Source organism: Ammospiza nelsoni, chromosome Z (genome assembly GCF_027579445.1).
Source record: "Ammospiza nelsoni isolate bAmmNel1 chromosome Z, bAmmNel1.pri, whole genome shotgun sequence".
Lineage (NCBI taxonomy): Eukaryota > Metazoa > Chordata > Aves > Passeriformes > Passerellidae > Ammospiza > Ammospiza nelsoni.
In genome coordinates this window covers 37,831,145-37,847,693 of record NC_080669.1, presented here as the reverse complement: position 1 = coordinate 37,847,693, position 16,549 = coordinate 37,831,145, and the positions used below count along the sequence as shown (strand labels likewise).

At 35.8% G+C, this 16,549-nt stretch overlaps 1 protein-coding gene across 1 annotated transcript in view; it reads left to right on the top strand.

Moving 5' to 3' along the window:
* CCDC171 (coiled-coil domain containing 171) overlaps positions 1-15,998 on the top strand; it is a 150,475-nt gene extending 134,477 nt beyond the window's left edge. The window contains exon 24 of the mRNA XM_059492458.1: positions 15,738-15,998. Within this exon, the coding sequence (XP_059348441.1) occupies positions 15,738-15,751 (14 nt within the window). The 3' untranslated portion in view covers positions 15,752-15,998. The remainder of the gene's footprint in view (positions 1-15,737) is intronic.
* The last annotated feature ends 551 nt before the right edge of the window (positions 15,999-16,549 follow it).

Below are 16,549 nucleotides of genomic sequence, written 5' to 3'. Positions count from 1 at the left end.
TCCTAAAGTCTGCCAGTCAGCTCTTCTTCGCCATCCATTGGTGGAGACTTTCTTGTACTTGATTGGAAGTCAGGTGTTGTGATGTCTTGCCCCCCTTTCCCCATTCTCAACTTCCCCATGCAAGGGGCTCAAGTAGAAGCCTTCTCTCCACATGTTGTGCACAATCCAGGCTGTCCAGTGGCAGCAGTACAGAGGGGGTGAACGGGCACTATAGCAAGAACAGAGGACATCTAAACAACAAACCACAATAACATAACTATACATCAATAAATCTTCTCTTAACATACACACAATATTCATCTCTTAATTACGAGATTACTACTCGTAATTACTACTAATAACAACAACAACAACCTGTATTATAACTCACATTCTGCAATTTAGGGTAATGTTGTGAAAAGCAACATTACCCTAAATAAATAGCAAACAACATGTTTGCTATTTTGTGAAGAATGCTTCCTTTTCTATGCAAAAAATTTTTGATACTCAATATTCTAGGTACGTGAACTTTAAACTTGTCAGACTGTTATTTTTGAAAATTATAGTAATTTGATTAAAATGTTGCCTATAAGGCAAAAGGTTCAGTTAATAGAATCCATATGTAATTAAAGTGCATAACCAAATGTAATCAGACCCCAGTGACTGGTGCCTTCATACTGATAGTTTTACAGTGGCCTCTGGGGTTGAAAGTTTATGTTACAGTTACCAATGTAGCTGTGCTCCAGAAAAAAACAAGGCAGTGTAGCTGTTGAAGCAGGTATGACAAGGTCTCAAACTGATAATCATACAAGAAAAGTAGCTGATAGTCTGAATTTTGCAGCTGTCTTCCACTTGGCAGGTGGAAGAAGCACAAGTATTATACTAGTCAAAGTGTTGCATTCTGCAGCACCACTGCTATGTAAACATTCCTAAATGAGGGAAGTATGTCCAATGAGAGCAAGTAACAGTGTATTTTTTTAATAATATAGTTGCTTGATTTGTGTGAATTCATGTTTTAATCATCTGAAAGTTATAGACACAACACTATGTACCAAGCCACAAAAGAAGTTTAAAAAAATTTCCTGAACTTAAAAAAAAAGTAAAATATTTTCTCTGGACAGTTTTAAGAGTTGACATCCTGTGTTAGAGTTCTCTAATCATCACCAGCACAATTTACAATCAGAACACACAGAGAGCCAGTTCAGACCAGCTCATCTGTTGACTTTGGCAGAAGCCCTTAATCTCACTGTGTGTAGCTGCCACTTGAGAGCTGGGGACTCGGCAGAGAGCCGAAGCAGGGTGGGATGCAGGGTTGGTCGAGGCATGAACACATAGGCCTGCTTCATTTCAACAGCCATATACTGCTTTTTTTTATACTCTTTTCATTTTACAGCCTTTTTTTTTAAAACCTGAAATTAAATGAGGACCTCTCATGAGCCACTGCGCTCCAGGCATAAGAAATTGTAATGTCTGGCTTCCAGAAACTGTCCCGTCAAAATGTGCTTCTGATTAGGTGGCTTAATTACAGCTGTGAAAACAATGTTGATTTAGGCCTCAAGATTCCAGTGCATGTCAGCCGTTATTAGCTAGCCTTGGACTGAAGCCACCATTTTAAAACTCCGTACCACTAAAGTCACACACTGCCTGACAACTTTGTATTTAGGCAGAAATGTTGCCAGAAGCAACACATTTTATGCAAAATATTTTTCATTGCACAAATTTCAAATGTGACACAGTTGATGGACATAAAATAGGTAGTTATGGGTGGACCTCACCAAGTCCAAAACCTAACTTTTGCAAAAAAACCCTACCCCAATACATCCCCCTCCCCCATTTCAAATAGTTTTTTCTAAAGTTTGACTGACATAATGCTTAATTTTAATTCCTTTAATTCAGTTTTATTCCAAATCCAGCATGTTGGTTTAACCACCCAATTTTATTGCATCTAAATTTTCCTGACAGTTTCATTTGCTGTTGGGAAATAAAATTGCCATTTTTGCAACATGGGAAATAATGGCTAGTTTCAAAACCAATATGTTTGAAACTTCCTTTGCCTGAAGCAGGTTAAGGCACACACTCAATTTACTTTAGGGGAAAAAAGCTCATTAAATAGTTTTTAATATTTTAATATAATATAAATAACTGCTTTCACAGTGGGAAGGCTTATTAGGCCCATGTATTTACACCTGCAGAGAGGTAAATGTTTGGGTAATTAGGTGGTTTCCAATAATCAGTTTTTCAGTTGAGGGTTAGTACTGTAAACACTGTAGATGGACAGAAAGAGTGCTGCATTTAAACATTACATTTCCACTTTTAGCATTTTACTTTCAAGTGCTTAAGAAAGAGGCTTAAGTAGGGTTGGTTTGGTTTTTGTGGGATTTTTTTGTTTTGCTTTGGTTTGTTTTAGTTTGGTTTTTTTCCTTTGTTTGGTCTGCTCTTCAGCTCTCCTTAATGACATGAATTGGCTAAGGAATGTGAGAGAATGTGTGTGGGTGTTAACTCTCAGCAGAGGTCGGTACTTTGGAAAAGTAAAATCTACATTCTCACTTCACTGTTGCTATGAAATTCCAAATGTCCATGCTGTGTGGTTTAATGGAAACCATGAAGTTCCTAAATGACCACAGGTTTGTTCCGCTGTTAAGCACAAAACAAACCTTTCAAGTCATTGGCTAAGTCTCAAAAAAGGAGGGTCATGTTTTCAGGAAGGTAATCTCCTTTCCTTTTTTTTCCCTTCATGGTTTGCATTTCTATGGCATTAGAAATGTGTTCCTAGTGAGGTACTGGAACTACCAGCTCACAAACAAAAATCCTCAGTTCCCAGGACTGAAAACAAGACACTTGGAAGCTAAAGCGGTATTCATCTCTTACCCTAAATATGGGCCAGTGCAGCAATAGTACCTTCAGGAGCAACTAATTGGAAATTAATTTCGAGAAAATAATGATTTGGATAAGGAAGCAAGTCTAAAGTGTAGGTTCACGTTTGTCCTGTAAAAAATCATCGTGCATGCATTCTCTGCCTGCAGCAGATTAGTGGAGAGCAAGGCAGTGTATGCCTACACTTTATTTCATTCAGTTTTCAAAGGAGAAATACTGGAATGAACTAGTCTTCTATTTTCTTTGCAAATACTAGGTGGGGTTTCCTGAAAAAGAATGTTTCAGAAATGCCCGAGTTGCTGTGGAGGGCAGCTGTAAGTCAGGAGACAACCATGTGATGGCTTTTTCCTTATTAGACACCTTTGCACTAGTCTTTTGAAATGTGTTTCATTGGTAATACACAATGAGTTTAATTCATCAGCCACATACGTTTTCTTCCTGTTGGCTACACACTGCTGTTTCTTTTGCCTTCTTCCCACACCTATCAAAGGAGCATTTTCAGGACATCAAATTAAAAGAAACATTCATATATTATTACATATATTGTTAATGCTGTAGTAGAAATGAAAGTATCGGGAGTGCTAGGGTTTTATTCTGAGAACTGGGTATTATAGACCAGGACATTTAACCCTGGGAAAAAGTTTTTACAAAAGAACAGAGCTAAGGACACCATTTAGAGAAGAAAAGGAATATTCTCTACAAAGGCAGACAAATTCACTTCTTTCCAGACTCAAGGACTTTTACTCAGGCCAGAAGGTGCTTCCTCCTCCTTTTTGAAGAAGTTATTTCAAGAAAGAGAGCCGGGAAGCTTCTATTATTCCCTGCTAAACTGTGGGTTAAACATAAAGGGAATGTCTGTTTGTTCTGAGACTCTGAATTTGCTGAGAAATTTTTGGAGGGGATTAAAGCATAGCTGTGCCTGAATGAGTCTAGCATAGATGCTTAAATGGTGAGTGAATCCATGCAATCCAGTCTGTCATCTTTCTGATATTTTCTTGACATTTTAAATTTAAATCCTACAAGTTATACTGTTGTGAATAATTATTTTCTTGTTTTCACACCTGTTTGGTTTTTTGTTTCAAGCTAAGTATTTAAAGCACTGTTTATGAGGAGAAAATTCAGTGCTGATCTTCAGATATTAACTTTGATAAAGAGTGCAAGATGTGTAGATGCACCCTGTGGATTGCAGTTCACTTGATCAGGATGATAGATAATAGAAAGACAGTTTTTGTTGTCTTTTTGCTGTTCTTGTTTACTTTATACTACTAGCTCACTGCCTAGATCACAGGGGGAAAAAAAGATTAGAGTATGACCTAGGGCAGTGTTGCAAGGAGCCTGTCTCTTTCTCAGCTAGTAATGCATGTATGTGCAGCATGCGCTTGTAACATAGAGTGGCTAATATTACATTCAGCCATTAAGAAAAATAATAATTAAATTAAAAACCATATATGTGTACACACACACACTCTTTTGTGTTTTGTAAAGGTAAAGCTCGTGTTAAGAGGTTTGTGTTTCCCTCTGGGTGGCAGAGAGGTACCTCGCAGTCAGCCTTCCCTCGACAGGACACAACTGTCTCTGATGCTCTGTCTCCTCTTAGTTTCTGCTTCTGGTGCAGTCTGTACTGGGGGTAAGATCATGGGAGCACAAGGAGCGCAAGTATTGTCTCTATTGTCCCCCAGCAGATTTTACTGTCAGAACTAACCTCACTAGTCCACACAGGGGAGGGTGGATCCTCTTTAGGCCAAAGGGTGATTGATAGTGAGTGGAGTAAAGAAGGGTAGATGCATACCACAGCAGTCAACTTGATTTTGCGCCTTTCTAGAATTTATGAAATTGTTTTCCTGTTGAATTGTTAATGCTCTTTTCCCCTGCCTTCTCCTATAATTGTGCATGTTTCCATCCTTTTCAACTGTGAAAAAACTTTTGCATTCCATTCTGTGACATGATTGCAGAAGAGTAACATATTTCTTCAAAAAATAAATTTGTTTGCCTACTTCCATTTGCTTGCATTTTGTATTTTAAGCATAAAAGTTAATGTGACAAATGAAGAAAAACCAAACCTTTGAAATATATTAGAGAATACAACTTGTGGAGATAGACAGGAAATTCAGTTAGTGCACAAAGCATAATATTGTTCTTAGCACCTAATTTTATTCCTGTAATGTTGGTGTGATTTAAGGCAATAAAGACAGCAAGTTACATCTTCATCTTTCTTTTTGGTGAGTCTTACATATTTAAGATACACTGTTTAATATTTACCCATCTGGTTTGTTTATTTATTTATTTATTTATTTATTTAGTTGCTGTTGTTTCTGAGTTATGTGTAAACATTTTTAGTGGAATTCTGTGAAACCCACATCATGTAGAGAAGGCACAGTTTTTATAGTTGATCATAGTGAGGATCTGTTTTCTCCAGAGACTGAAGTCTGGGAAGCAGTTCAACCTGTTGAATAAACTAATCATTGAACAACCTTTTAAAATGGGAAATGGGCACTCCACAGGATAAAGTGCTTTACTGTCAGCTAAAAAGTTGTTATTATGATTTATTATGATAGTGATCGTGATTATTCAAATAACATTTGTTTTCTTCAGTTTGTTTAACAGTTGAGTTAAAGAAATTGATTTAGAAAGAAATGTGCTTCTTAAAGTGTAATTTCACTTCCCTCTTTTACAAGAATTTGAGGGGTTTTTTGGCTTTGAGAAATGCAACCATTTGGAAAGACAGGAGCCTCTTTTGCTCAAGCAATCAATTCACCCCACCCCTTTTTTTTTCTTCCTTGTGGTGGAATAGAGGGTACCTTTAAAATGAACAGTGAATAATAAAATTTGCTAAAAATATGGTCACAAATAGTGTGGTTAATCACCAGCAGAGTTTCCCTGATAGATGTGATGATACTAGGAAAGCAGTGACATTATGATGGTGCAATGATTCCATTTCATATTTTTCAGATGGTGTAACTCCTTGAATTCCTAAAAGAACTCCTGTTTTCAGAGAAGCCTATAGAAATCTTAAAACCACACCTTTGGATGTGGGTCTCAACTGAAGTTTGCCCATAAACTCATAGTTGACTCAGTTAATGTTGCCACAAAGCTAACATTGCAATACTTGCCTCTCTTAAATTTGTATGTTCAGCAGTACCTTGTAAGACTTTTATCCTATCTAGGTGATGAAGATGATTTGACACATACAGTTTCTGAAGGCCAGAACCACAATAATGAAATAATTCACTAATTTTTCAGCTTTTGTTAGCACTGAGGGTCTCCTTTGATCGCAGAAGGATCATCTTGTATGGTGCTTATATGCTTATGTTCAGGCATATGCTATATGCTCCTGTTAGTCTTTCATAGCCTGTGTGACATCAGATTTCCTTTCACAAGGTCTATTAAATCTGTTGCATTCTTTTGGGAGTCTGAAAATTAAACATTGTAACTTAACCAGGGCTTTGCAAAGTTTCCTGACACATCAAGTCATACAGCTTAGTTTTAATTTGCATATGTCAAAACATTCTGTTGCTTTAAGTATTTTCAGTTTAATTTAATAACTTACTGGAGTTTTCTGTGCTTTAAATATGAGATGTTTTAGAAGACTGTAATCTTAATGGGACCTCTGAGTAAAGAAATTGTAGGTATAATTCTGGAATGTACAAGGCACACCAAATTACTGAAACATTCCTGTTCTGGGGGTTTTGTTGGGTTGTTTTAGAAAACCTAATTTTTTAAACTTGTATTACACCTTTCTGGTTTTACAAACCAAAAGGCTGAAAAACATTTTCCCAAATCTTCCTCTATGTTCTTCATGACTGATGAAAGTTTGGAGTGTTGTATGTGTTGGTAGTTTCTGGGTTTTGGGCTGTGTTTATTTCTTTGTTTGTAGCATGTGGTGGATGTGTCTGTTTTTTGGGGGTTTTTGTTGCTTTTAACTTTGCTATCAGAGCACACATTTGGCTTAAATATATATGAAAGGATGGAATTCCATTAGCATTTTTTTAATGTTTATTCATCTAAAATATGATTGGTATGCAGGAAATATTAGTTCTGTTTGCCTAATGGGCTCACTTGAACTGCATATTGAGTCTCACAAAAAGAGACAATCTAGTACCTGAGCTAAGAACAATTCTTGGAGGCTTTGCTCAGGAGGCTAGTAAGTAGAAAAAGTACTATTGAAGTAATTATTAATTTTTTTAATTTAATTTCAGTCTGATATATAATTGTATATATAGATTTGGTCAAAACCAACGAAGACAGTAAACCTAGCTCACCCACACTCAAGTTGTTTATAACTGATAAGTTTGATTTCTTGCCCAGTTACTGTAATTTGGATCTTGAATTTACAGAAGACCTACGTATTAGCCATCAACTGAAACAGAGCCTAAAATATTTTTCTCGGCTATTCAGATATCAACTGATACTTCATAAGCAATATTGTTGGAAAGCCTACTGTTTTCCCTAATCATTACTGTTATCAAACTGCCCTTTAGAACTCTTTTGAAGATACACTGCTTCAGATATTGCATGTAATCTGTGGAAGAAGGAATAATTCCCTCCTGAAGTTACCTCAGCTAAATTTTACTGGGGATCAATGAACATTAAACTACTTGCCTTGAATAAGCAAACAAAACTCAGAAAACTATACTAAACCTACAGGGAGCCAAATGTACCTCTTTGTGGTCAATCTGTCTGTGATCTAATTTATGGTGTAGTGGGATGGAGCCCTCATCAGGATTTTGGCTAGGAGGTAGAAGCCTGCAGATCTGCAGTGGGCTATCCAGAAAATCTACATGTATTGGCCAGCACTAAAAAGATGGAATCCTTTGTTCTCCTAATACCTTGATGATTTTAATAATAAACCACCATTTTGAGAAAATGAAATTGGCAGTAACACTAGTTCACTTTGAAACATGGTATAAGTCAGTCATTCTTTGCTCCATCACTAGAGGATCTTTTTAAAGAGACTACTCAGTTTAATACAGTTATTTAGATTAACTGAGATTCAGATTCGCATGTACTGCAACTGTGCAGGTGTTCTGACTCAAAATGCAGGTGTTTGTATTTTATATATGAGATTCCAATCAGTCTGCTTTTCAAATAGGTGCAGATAGGTTGCACAAACCATTTCTGTATCCCGTTTATGGTCCTAGTTCCATTGTCTCCAAAGAGTGAACTTTGATCTACTCCTCAGTAGCAGATAGTAAAGGCTGGCAAATCTTGACATCAGCATTTCTCTTGTCATTTCAGGATTACAACCACCAGATTAAAATCTCAATACCTAGTGAACCAAAATAATATTTGTTCATTTACAAGATCTACAGTTATATTATTCACTATGAGGGCATGCATGTCCCTGACACTTCATTTTAATTCTGAGTAATTTCCTACATGGAATCTGATTGAGGTGTTTACTGTATTTTCTTCATTGCTACAAAGCTATCCACTTCTGCACTAGCAGCCTCTTCCAGAGGTATGTGAGTTCCAATTCTTTATGATTTGCTGCTTTTCACCACCTTTCATAAAGACAGGTTGGTTATGTTCTTCCCATAAATTCCTGTCATGAGAGGAGTCTGCTTTACATCTTAATCAATATATTTCCTTTCTTTTTTTCCTTGCATCATGCTTAGGACATATCTTGAGCTTCTGCTTTCTACAGTCTTGATGTCTGCTTCTCTTTGTGAAAATAAAAATTCTTGAGTGGAAAAAATGCCCTTTCAAAGATTTTTAAAGAGAACTGCAAGGGTACTTTCGCTGTAGATAGGAAAGAAAATAGAATACATAACCTACATGAGCTTGCTGTAGTTTAGCAAACCGGAAGCTTAAAGGGCTATGTTGATAGTTTTTGAGCCCTGTCTTGCTGGAATTTTGGTAGTTGAAACCCATAAGGGCAGTAGAAGCTATTTGCTATAGTGGTTTTCATAATTTCACTGTCCAGACACCAGTGCTCAATCCACTTACCCTCTTCAGCACAGAGCACTTGAGTGTCATCAATACTTATTACATACATAATGACTTTTTAAGGGACTTTTCTGACCTACGCCATGTATTTATATAGAAATATACTTGAGAGAACTAGTGAGCAAATCAAAGTATTCTCAAAGCATCTGTCAGCAAAGTAACACGGTGAGTTGTGTGTTTGGTGTTATTTTTCTACAAGCTATCAAATGAATCCTAAAATGTTAATTTCCATATTCTTAATAGATAATTTGTTTTATTAGTTATACAGATCCATATTTCTAAAAATACTCCTAAAAATATTGTGTATTTGGCAGAAATGCATAGGAAAAATTAATCTTCTGCATACCTAAAGATTTTTTAATGCAAGAAAGCTGAGTCATAAAGACTCTTTCATTGTTTGCAGCCTTCCTCCTCTATGTTGTTAAGTGCTACTATTGTAAATAAATTACTTTTTTCCCTCTTTCCCCTCGAAACAAAATTGCTGTTACAGTATATTTTTGCTAAGTATAAAGTGATTGAAGTATTTTACTGGATCAGTGTAATTTCCTTTTTTGCCAAAATTGCTGTGATTATCAGCTCTAGGGTGGTTTTTGGTGAGAGATTAATAAATGCACTGCTGGCAAAGGTCCACTATCCTTGTTCCATTTAGTAGCAGAATGCCTAAATTGCAGTTGAGCCGGTTTGTCGCAAACAGACAAAAAGGAAGGTAGCATTTTGCTGTGCGTGAGCAGTTAGAGGGCAAGCAGACACCGTGCACCTTGACCACCTATTATGAAGCTTTTTGCTGCAATGTCAAGTGAAAGCGAGTTAATTGGGTGAAGCTGTAGAGCATGTTAGGGGCATGGTAAAGGGTTGCTGTCTGACAGCTGAATGTCAGCAGAAGCTAGTGAAGTGTGGCTGAGAGACAGAGACCTGTCACAAAGTTCATGTGGACTGTAGCACTGTTAGGGAGATGAAACGTGGTTCTGTCTCACTTTCTCCCTCATTGCATTCAAGCACCTTAAGATTTCACACTGTATGTGTCAACCCTTGTTCTCTAAGCTGTTTTCTCCTAACACTTCTGCATTCAAATGATTGGACAGAAGATGCTAATGTTTGGCAAAATGAATGTAAATATACTTCTTTCCTTTTTCTGCTAGAGCAGCAGTATACATCCAACACAGATAAAACTTTGAAGGCTTACGTCAGACAGTCTCACTGGATAGGATCTGGGATGATGGCTGAATACATATCTTGTGAGAATATGAAGTTTGGCACTTCAACTAGTGCAATAGGGACTGTTTTCCCAAAAGAAAAGGCTAAGTAGGGGGTGGACTACTTTGTGAGCTGCTGGTGCCTTACCATGGCATTGTGAGTCTTTTAGTCTCTGATTGTAGTCCCCTCCTCCCCTTCTTGCTAGAAAGAAGTGGAGTGCTGAAAGGGAACCATGAATGACATACCGATGTAAGGCAATGAGAAGCTGGGGGAAAAGTCACGTAGTAGAAAAGCCTTCCTTGGAAGCAAGAGAGGCATCATTTAAAAGCAGGGATGATCTTACACACTGCTATGAAACATAGAGTACCTTTCAGTGTTGTTTGCAGCATGCAGCAGAAAGTAAAGCAGTAGTCATTTGAGCTGGCCACCCAGATTCAAAACAAATAAATAAATAAGCAGAAGTTGCTTCCACTCATGAGAAGGTGGAAAGACAGTGGTAGGTGTCATGGGCAAAACGTACTAAGAACTTAAGTTCTAAAGTAGTAAAAGCTCTAAAAGTACTAAGTACTCAAGAATTTGGAAACTTGGATTGAAATTAAAAAAGACCAATAATTTCGCCATGAAAAAAAGAGCATGGCTTTGTTTGTCTAATACCTTGGTATTAATAGCGTCGTGCAGAGAATTTGACCTAAAATTGGGAAACTTCCCTGTTTCCAGTGAAGCATCTGAAACAAAGGCTTACAGTATTGGCTGTGTGTGGAATTTAGCCAAAACTTTTAGAAACCATCAAAATTAACAATGCAGAACCAAGTTATTTGTCTTTAAGCCAACCAAACATTGAAGATAAAGTGTTTAGCTGGCATGATAATGCATCCAATCTTGTGTGTTCTTCAAACATACCAGGTTTAAATATGTTTGAATGAATCAGGATTTTCTTTTAAAAAAATACAATATATAATGAAATCTTTGTCTTAATTGCTTTTAATTAAGCCTCCAGCGTGTGATTTCACTGAATGAATTAAATGCAAGAGCATTAAGAAAGAAAAATTTTAATTTCCCTGTATTACAGACTCATACTTGTTTAAAAACTGAAAGTGGAAGAGGGAATTCTTGATGATGAAAAGAGCCATTAGTATTTTTGGCTAGCAGCATCCAAAGTATGTTGTGTGTCTACCTTTCGACTTAGTATGGCAGCCCACTGAATTATTCTCTGATAGCAAATTGTCTGCACAATCCAGGCAGGAGTGCTGACAATTAAAATTTATACCAAATGTTACCATTTTCTTACACTGTGTCAGATCACCAGTTTTGTCCTACAGCCTCAGCATACAGAATTGCAAGATCACTGACACGGGAAGCAAACTTTCCAGTTTCGGTCATACAATTCCTGCTTTGCAGAAGTTTGTAACTAACATTGCATTACACTGACATCCATCCACAAGTAATACTTTAGTTTTAAATACCCATTTGTAGTATTTTATTATTTCAAATAAGTCAGAAAGTAAGAAATGGCTCTTGGAGCTGCTTTTAACAGATAGAAAAAAAAAAAGGTGCAGCATACTGGAAGTCCCTTGGCCTTATCTGGCAAAAGGCAAGTCAGTTTTGGAAATAGCAGTCTGAGTAGGAGGTTGTGAATGATCTGAAAAATGAACATCTTTTATGTGGAAATAGGGTTTTCACATAAGTGCTGCAAAATGGTTATTGAAGACAGTGGTTCTTTTTTAACACTTACTGGAATTGACATTGCACCAGTGAAGTTATGCAAGCTGTAAGGAAACATAGGTGGCAAAAGCTGAAAAGAATATTATCGGTCATTTGATTTGCTGTCTACTGATATTACTTTGTATTTTTGTGTTGTGGAGTTGGGCTGGGAGGAGTGAGTATCACAAATCAGTTGTGGAGAAATATATTGACCATTTCTCACTTTCCCTCCACCATTCTCTGCATCTGTGTTTAACTTAAAGTTCTTCCTACTCTTGAGAAACTGTGCTACTGCCATTACAGAGATTTTAGGAGTTGCTAGAATTCTGAAGAAAGTAAAGTGGGTCCTCCCTCTGCATTTCTGTTTACTTACTATGTGTCCTGTATTCTGGCAAATTACAGATCACTTTCTGGCCTTGTAATTCAATTTTGTTTCGTTTACATTGAGATATAACACTGAACTTGTTATCATACCTACACCATCACATAGGTGGGGAACTCTCATAACTTGTATTCAGTATTAATCTTCATGCCCTTTTGTCTCTTATTTGGTCTCTTCTGATTCTGAGCAGTTTCATGGCTTTTTTTCCTCATTTGGAAAGCCAGTTGTTATTGCATGCATAACCCAGAAGCCTTAATGCACAAAAATCCTATCACTATTATTCTGATTTTCTAACAATGTATTTTTTAATAAGGTAGCATGCTACATGTCAGAAGAAAGCACTAGAGTAGTTTGGGCTACTGTGTTTTGAAACTGAGTATTTGAAAGTAGTTTGAAGTGACAAAAATTAGTGGCAGGAAACCTGAGAAGTGGAAGAAGTTTTTGTAATAACATACGTAGCTGAGGGAAATTGAAAAGCTGTGAAAATTGTCCAATAAAATTACCTTTGTGTAGATTTTGAAGGCTGAAACTGTTCTGACTAATTCTGCAGCTTCAGCTGTAGATTTTTTTCCTGCAATTGAAGATAAACATTATACTTGTAACAGTTTATTTCCTTTTGTAATTATCTGCACCACTGTCATAACACGTGCATGGTCTTCTAATTTCAAGTGTCCAACTGTGCATGTTATTCCACAAATATGGATTTACAAAAGCAAAATGGGCATCTTTGATCACAACATGATACTTTTGGGTAGGCTGACATTGCAATAAAAACATAATACGATGATATAATAAATGATGGTATCAAAATATTCCATCACAATATCATCATAGTAAAGCAACCCACTATAAATGAGTATTAACTGTGGTAAAACAGCTCATATGTCATGAGACAACCTTTAAACTAGATCTTAAATTTGACTGTAGGTTAGTCGCAGAGCGACAATAGAGAAAAAATGTTTTGGAAATCTTTTCCACGTCCATTAAAAAATTGTTTGGGTTAACTAAAGTTTAGAAAGCAATTATTCCATAATATAGAGTAACTTTTCAGATTTTGTCTACGAAAATCACGTTTTGTAAAATTAGGTGATCAGAATTTGAAAAATGTTCACAGGACATGACCAATTACTATATTACATAAATATTTTGAAAGCATGTTTTTGCTAGACATATGTGTCCTAGATATTTATTTACCTGGTGAAGTGTAACAGTTCAGATGGAGTAATGTATGGCCTACAGGGTAAATAAAAGTGCCAAACAGACACCTGATTTCAGATAAATCATTTGTCTTTGAAAAATTACCTAAATACATATTTATATGATGGATTATAACTACAGCTCTGGCATAGTCATTTGAGTTTGTAAATTTAAAACCCTTTTTAGAAAGGTGTTTAAATATAATAATGATGAAAGTGGTCTGTTGGGGAAATTATAACTGCCTTTAAAATTCCTCTCTAAAATATGTGTTCAGAAAATGAATATTATAACAGATCTATAACAGAGTATTTTTTCTTCTAACATACAGAGTACTATTTTTTTATTCATCATAAAGGTATATAAAGATATTGGATCAAAACCGTTCTTAGGACTAAAATTGTTTTTTACACCAATCACATTGCTATTAAATCTGATTTCCCTTCTGTTCAATGACTAGAATTCTGTTCTTTGTAAGAAGTACAGCACAGGCTCTAGATAACTAAACCAGAGGTTTTTTTTTCCCCAGCAATGAAGCTTTTACTGTAACATAGTCTATTGACTTGCTGCCAGTCATTAAGTTTCATAATTTTTATTTTTGCAACTCTCAAAGGAAATCTGATTTCTTACCTCTTTACTGGATTTTTTATGCCATATTTTTTTAAAAAACCCTCACTACAGCTTGGAAAAGAGTAATACGTGAGTGTAATCATAGCATGAGATTTTTCATTCATTGTGGTATGCTGATTACTTGAGGTGTTGAAAGCAGTATGTTTAAATTTGTCCTCAATATTTGTTACCCAGAGTAAAACCCATTTGTAGCTTGAAGCTTATTGATTTATTTTTTTTACACATAGTAGTTTTTTTAGAACATCACAAGTTGTGTATTTCAATACTGCTGTAATGGTTTTAATGAATGATTCTTATTTTAGAGAGAATTTTGTGTGTGGTCAGTTGATTATAGTGTACAAAGAAGAGGCTGTCAATTGGTGTATTAGCCTTCACTGAGTTCTCATTTCAGGTTGGCTGGTACACTGAGATCTCATTTGTACATTGGCTTTTTAGGGGTTCTTATTTGGTAGGGTAGAGCTCAGAAGGACTGAAAAACTAGAGTATTACATATCTTACTTCCTAGTCCTGCTGGTTATTTCATCCTCGTCAGACCTAAAATTTAGAAAAACTGAGGGCACTACTTCATTTTAACTATGTACTTGAAACAGTCATCTAAATTTGCTTCCGTATGAGTTCTTAATGAAGGTCTAGCATAGCCTAGGAGTTTAGAGTGGCTGTAATATAGCTTGTGGTGAAATCAGGAAATCAAAAGTGTTCATATCAAAGGGACCTGTTGAAGTAGGTGTTAGAGGCAACAATTGGTTTTTCTTCAGCAGTGGTAACTGAGGGAAGGGGAATCTTTCACGAATGTGTCTTTATACATATAATTGAGACTGGATTTGTTGAAATATGAATATACAGACACCCTTCAGCCTCTCTCCAAATATATATGAGTTAGTGTGTCTGTAGATATGCGTTTCTGCCTCAATGTGTGTGTGTTTATATATGCATTTATACTCTTCCTTAAATGATGAGAAGAAAGTGTTCTAAACCTCAGAAATACTGAAATGGCCATTCAATGTGTTAATTTATTATTCTATATTTATGCTTTGCATATGATGCTTTCATATATTATAAGACCTGATTAAATTTTTGTTATTTTCACACAATGTAGTGCATTGGTAAAGGGCAGAAGAGCTATGTGTCATTGATTTTTCTTTTCTTTGTTTAGGGGAATACAGAATGTCGTTCTTTTACCATTTTCAAAAGAATTGCTAGTATTGATATACTGATATTATCCATAATCTGTCAAAGTACAATGCCTGATGTTTTAGTGCTGGAAGTTCTTTAATGTTGAATTATCTGTTTGATTGAATGTTGAGACTTACTGAAATATGAATCATGTTCCCATCAACGTACATTCAGTGTGTGTTTTCTGGCCATTTTCTTACAGGCTAACATTTGAAGAGTATTAAGTGTTTGATTTCAATTGATGATGATATATATTTTAATAAACCCAAACACATTCCATAATTTGCATGTCATGTGTTTCCTAGTAACAGTGACAGGGAGACTGGATAACATTTGTTTATTTGATGAAAAAGAAATCTGCTAATTGTAATGAAGAGGGGGTAAAAGTTCTCTATAAGTATTTGTAGCACTTCAAATACAGGAGGTTATTTTTTTCTAACACTTACTTGGGCAGAATACCTGAGAAAATATGCCTTGTTTCTTTCTATTAAATATGGCTATTGGCTCTCAGGTACCAAAGTTAGTGTTTAAAATAAGAAGAAAACACTTGCAAATACTTCATATACATACCTTTGTGAAAGGAATTTAACACTAAGTGTAAATTCTCTTTGTGCTTTGGTTTTTTTTTTTTATTATTTTTTTTATTTTTTTTTTATCATTCCAGGAAACAAGAGGTAGTTCAAACATCAGCGTGGCTCCAAGCTAGAAATTCAGCCTGACCAGAGTTCTGTCCTAGACTTTTTGGCATTGCAAGCTGAACTTGACACATCCTACAGTGTTATGCAAAACAGAGACAGTTCTCTGTCTTCAATCTCTTTCTTCACCCTGAATGTCACATCCAATCCCAGAAGAACAATGGAAAATGAATTTTCAGATTCTTAGTATCAATAATCTTCTAGAAGGGAAAAATTATATTAATGTAAAATGATGCAATTAAAGTGTAATTTTTTGCTATCTTTGAATTGTAGCTCAGCGTTTGTATTTTTTGACATTAATTTTATGGTTTTGTGAAAATGTGCATTTGTATGTTCACATTTCTGCACCTGTCAGTTTTGCATACTGAAGCAGTTATTTCTTTAAACTTTTATTTATTGCAGTTGTTCATTTTTCATGTAGTATATTTTTAAATGTTAAAGAATGACACATTTTGGGTAATTTTCCTCAGTCTTAAAAAAAAATCAATAAGCCATTTTAGTCTCTATCTATCAAAGTTGTTTCATACTTGTCTATTTTAAAGCAGGACTGCAATACTTTAATAGGATTGAGAGAGCTATTTGAAATGTATGCCAATGATTCCTGTCATTTCATGGCAGCCCTGCCATGGTTCACTGAGCCCCCTCTTTTCTCTTGTCAGCTCAACTGAAGACAAGCATTTAGTTGCAAACTTTAAGCAGGTTGTGCAAAACAGAAATGATGTGACTGCTTCTCTTCCTGCACAATAATGTCACTGCTGGTCAATGTGAGAAGGTCAGGTTG